This window comes from Sphaeroforma arctica, assembly GCF_001186125.1.
Source record: "Sphaeroforma arctica JP610 unplaced genomic scaffold supercont1.2093, whole genome shotgun sequence".
Classification (NCBI taxonomy): Eukaryota; class Ichthyosporea; order Ichthyophonida; genus Sphaeroforma; species Sphaeroforma arctica.
In genome coordinates this window covers 1-4,690 of record NW_014038465.1, presented here as the reverse complement: position 1 = coordinate 4,690, position 4,690 = coordinate 1, and the positions used below count along the sequence as shown (strand labels likewise).

The following is a 4,690-nucleotide window of genomic DNA, read 5'->3' as shown; positions in this document are numbered from 1 at the left end:
AAGTACGCAAACGATAGTTGTTCAATTATGGGTTGTTTCATCAGCAGATACATAATCCTTTCAATATTCTCCTAGTATGCAAACGATAGTTGTTCAATTATGGGTTGTTTCATCCGCAGATACATAATCCTTTCAATATTCTCCTAGTATGCAAACGATAAAATGTTGTTCAATTATGGGTTGTTTCATCAGCAGATACATAGTCTACTAAATATTCTTCTAGTATGCAAATGATGATATGTTGTTCAATTATGAATATGCATCAGCATGTGTTTCAATCCTCCAGATATTCTCCCAGTATGCGAATAGTGTCATGTATTTTAATTAAATATATATCCTTGTGTAGCTTGTTGACAGTCCAAGCCCTACCCCAGCTTCTACTAGCCGTGTTTTCTTTTGCGAGGATTATGCAATGAAGTGACCTGTGCGGTGTTATTGGCGGTTGTCGCTGTGCCGCTGGAGCCCGTACCGTCTCCCGAGTGTGCTTTCGCTTTACCCAATTCCGTCTGACTGACCTGATTAGATATAACAGCCGTGCCAAAAATAATGCCGATAATTGAGAAATATAATATTATATATTGATCTGAAAGTGGCCTACATCGGATACGTATGTGGCAAGAGTTCATGTCAGATACGTCTCTTGTATCCAGTACACAGGCACGGCAGTTTGCAGTCCAACTGTGTCGTCTGGAGATGGCTCATTCAAATGCAGAAACAAAAACGCCCACAGCAGCGCGTCTCTACGAGGGAAAGACTGTTGCGACGGGCGACCAACACCAAACTATAAAGTACACTTAATTGCACAGCAATGGGTCAGAGTTTTAGGGGTTAGGGTTCAAGCACTTTAAAACGCACACACACACACACCTGCTGCGCAAACCTTAACGAGCACATTGTCTCGGATGCAGACGCTTCCTCGGGCGACAGAGCTACCAACATGAGGGCTTTGCCAGACCCAGACAAACACGGCTGCAGCACATGCGTCAGTTTGGAGTTGCGGTAAGGAATATGGCCGGATTTCGTCTGGAAGTGATAAAACAAACCCAATTTAACTTAATTACGGTCTGCAATTGGCAGAATAACAGGTCAATGTGAGCTCGTTATTTCAACGGAAACTCAGCTGTCAGTATGCGTTGTGTTTTGTACCGGGTTGGAGTCTCGGTAGGTGTTTGTGCTAAATAAAACAACCTCAGTCCATGTTTTCCATTGACAATTTTACGTTTACTCGAGTTGTATAGCTAGACACACGTACGTACGTTGTCCCTTACGTACGTACACACCCAAGTCACATAGAAACGTTTGCACGCACATTGGTAAGAGTTGTAGGGAACATACGCTCTTGCGTAGCAGTTGCCCACATATATATACACAGTCACACCTTACTATATATAACTTATATATACATACAGCACCGGTAAGCGCACACACCTTATTATACATTACTGTATATACTCCTAAATTACTGTACTACACCTTATTATACTGAATTAGATACTACATATAGACCTGAAGTACATGCACACACTCACTCTTTATTGCATTAAACTAAGGACACGCATACATCCCCAGTACAGACCCCACTCACAACACCACCACCACCAGTGATACACTCAACACTGCACTACAAACAGTACACACGCTGTTCTACATATACAAACAGTACACACGCTGTTCTACATATACAAACAGTACACACACTGTTCTACATATACACACAGTGCACACGCTGTTCTACATATACAAACAGTACACACACTGTTCTACATATACACACAGTACACACGCTGTTCTAAATATACAAACAGTACACACACTGTTCTACATATACACACACAGAGGGTTGTGCTTGGTATCTACCACCCCCACGTACTTTGAGGGCTCCACAGACATCGGCCAGACTGCTGAGACTCTTGTTGATGGCCTGGGTCTCCTTCAACCGATCGCCCTCAGCGCCACTCTTGGCCAGACGCTCACTGCCCGCCAGATCACACAGATACATCACACCCTGGCCATTGGGACATGCCGAAGCACGGGAGAGGTATATGAGTACGGGTCAAAGAAGGACGGATATATCAACACACCAAACCTTGTGGACCAGATGAAGCACATGTGAGGGTAATCGTATGTGCATGAGCCTGCAAGTGGCTCCATAGACTGTACTTGTGAGTTAGAAGTAGCAAGCATACAGGTGATAACGATACGAGATTAGCGGGTATTGAACTAGTGCATCGCACCCTGGCCATGTCACTGTGAAGTGTTGGGCAGTATACACCCCGAGACAAGGCGAGTGCGTGTGCTCCAGTAGACACAGCGTAAGCTGCCGGATATTGAGCATTTCCATTCAAGGGCTGTGTACTATACACTCATTCAAAGGATGTGTGCCATACACTCTTGTGTGTAACGTTGATGTACCTTGGCATTCTGATAAGATAAGTCATTCTAAGTTTAAAACTACAACTGAAGCTACAAATGGGACAGTCGACTGCTTTCACCCACGCCATCTCTTTCTGCAACATGTCTAGACAAACATTGACAACTTCGTGAAGCAATAGACATCACACCGCCGCCTGCCTCCTCTTGGGCTCGTAATGGCATCAGCCAGCTAATCCTAATAAACCCTAAAACCCTAAAAGCTAAAGCATGGACAGTGTATGGGGGGCTGCACTACGAATGGTTGAGATACTATAGGCACGTGTCACAACAGCATACCCGCTTCTCGCCACCCGCTCCACACTCACGTACATATTCACAACCATGGAATTTTCTAAACACACATACACATAAATACACACACACACACACACACACGCACGCACGCACACACACGCACGCACACACACACACACATGCACACACATACATACATACAAACACACACACGCACATCGAATCGCTTATTCTTCTACACAGGTGTTCTCATTCACACACCTTCACACTCTTGTTTTTGTCCTTGTGTTCGCCATTAACTCGCAGCACAAACACACTGTGGCTGCGGCTGGAGCGTTCGTTCATGTCTGTGCCTGCCACACTGCGATGTGACTCTGCGCGTGTGACCAATCGAAGTACACACGCCACTGACGACACTACTTCTGAGTGCAGCCCCTCGATATAGGGTTGGTCTGTGCCATTGTCGCGGATGGCAAGGCCTGGAGGTATGCACGAGTGTGTATGTTTGGTAGGATATGCGTATAACTGTGCTAGTGAGTGTTGTGTGATAGTAGTGTATGTGTGCATGGAGGTATGACCGAGTGTGTATGTTTGGTAGGTTATGCGTATGACTGTACTAGTGAGTGTTGTGTGATAGTAGTATGTGTGCATGGAGGTATGCACGAGTGTGTATGTTTGATAGGTTATGCGTATGACTGTACTAGTGAGTGTTGTGTGATAGTAGTATGTGTGCATGGGGGTATGCACGAGTGTGTATGTTTGGTAGGTTATGCGTATGACTGTACTCGTGAGTGTTGTGTGATAGTAGTATGTGTGCATGGAGGTATGCACGAGTGTGAATGTTTGGTAGGTTATGCGTATGACTGTACTCGTGAGTGTTGTGTGATAGTAGTATGTGTTCACGAGTGACCAATTGAAGTACACACGCCACTATCATACATACCACATTGCTTCTAACAAAACTTAACTGATCATACTGTGTATATATCATACATACCACCTTACCACCAACATACAACCGTTCATACTGTGTATATATCATACATACCACCTTACCAGACAACGTACAACCGTTCATACTGTGTATATATCATACATACCACCTTACCACCAACATACAACCGTTCATACTGTGTATATATCATACATACCACCTTACCACCAACATACAACCGTTCATACTCTCTGTCAAACCCAATCGCTTATCCCTACAGAGGATCCAAAGTACATATCGTCCACTCAGTCACACATATGCCACCCACTAGCGCGCACACTGATCCCGGTGCACGCATTGCACCGACACACACCTTTTGTGTTGTCTGAGGGGTTGAGCAGATCCCTAACCGTTTCATTGTAGATCTCAAAGTAGGACGCATTTAGTTTGTACTCCCACCCCTCGTCGCCTAACTCCTTGATGTTTTGTAGCACCTGCCAAGACAGTTCATACCAATATCAGTTGCTGTAGTAACCTATCTCGCCTGTTTGTTTGTTTTTTTCAACGTTTTGGAGCGCCAGACGTATAGCAAAGGTAGACTCTTTTATCGATTAATGTGATGTGGTGTGTTTGAGTACACAGGGTGTGGGGCATAAATCCATACTATGGCTGTCATGAAGGGCGGATGTAGTGCAGAATCTGTTATGACAATACGGACTCAGCTCTTGTGTGCTTTTCAACATAAGTGAACATGTATGTCGGTACAATTGTTCCTAAGCAGTGGCTGTACCTCTATACGCCCCTCGCCTTGCCAATACAGGCCAGAGATTTACATCAGTCGACGTATTGAAGCACACGAGTGTAAGTACTACGGGAATAATAATGCATCAGCAGTCGTTGTCGTCTATACGTTCACTTTCTGACGCGGTAGGAACCCTACACGCACGACTTTAATAAACCCTAAACCCCTGTTACAAAAATCGGGTGCATCAATCTGAGTTAGAAGACGGTGACAGCAAACACACAACTAGTGAGCACCGGGTCACTAGACAAGATAACTTGTATATATCCTTCTTAACAAACGACATA

The 4,690-nt window shown here is 44.6% G+C and overlaps 1 protein-coding gene across 1 annotated transcript; it reads right to left on the bottom strand.

The window, feature by feature from the left end:
- Positions 1 to 298: 298 nt before the first annotated feature.
- On the bottom strand, positions 299 to 4,097 carry SARC_12130 (hypothetical protein; the record flags this gene model as incomplete). Its single annotated transcript, XM_014293768.1, has 5 exons — positions 299 to 515; positions 868 to 1,023; positions 1,871 to 2,005; positions 2,929 to 3,146; positions 3,975 to 4,097. Coding segments are annotated over 5 exons (767 nt in total), but the record flags the coding sequence as incomplete, so codon positions are not given.
- Positions 4,098 to 4,690: the final 593 nt, after the last annotated feature.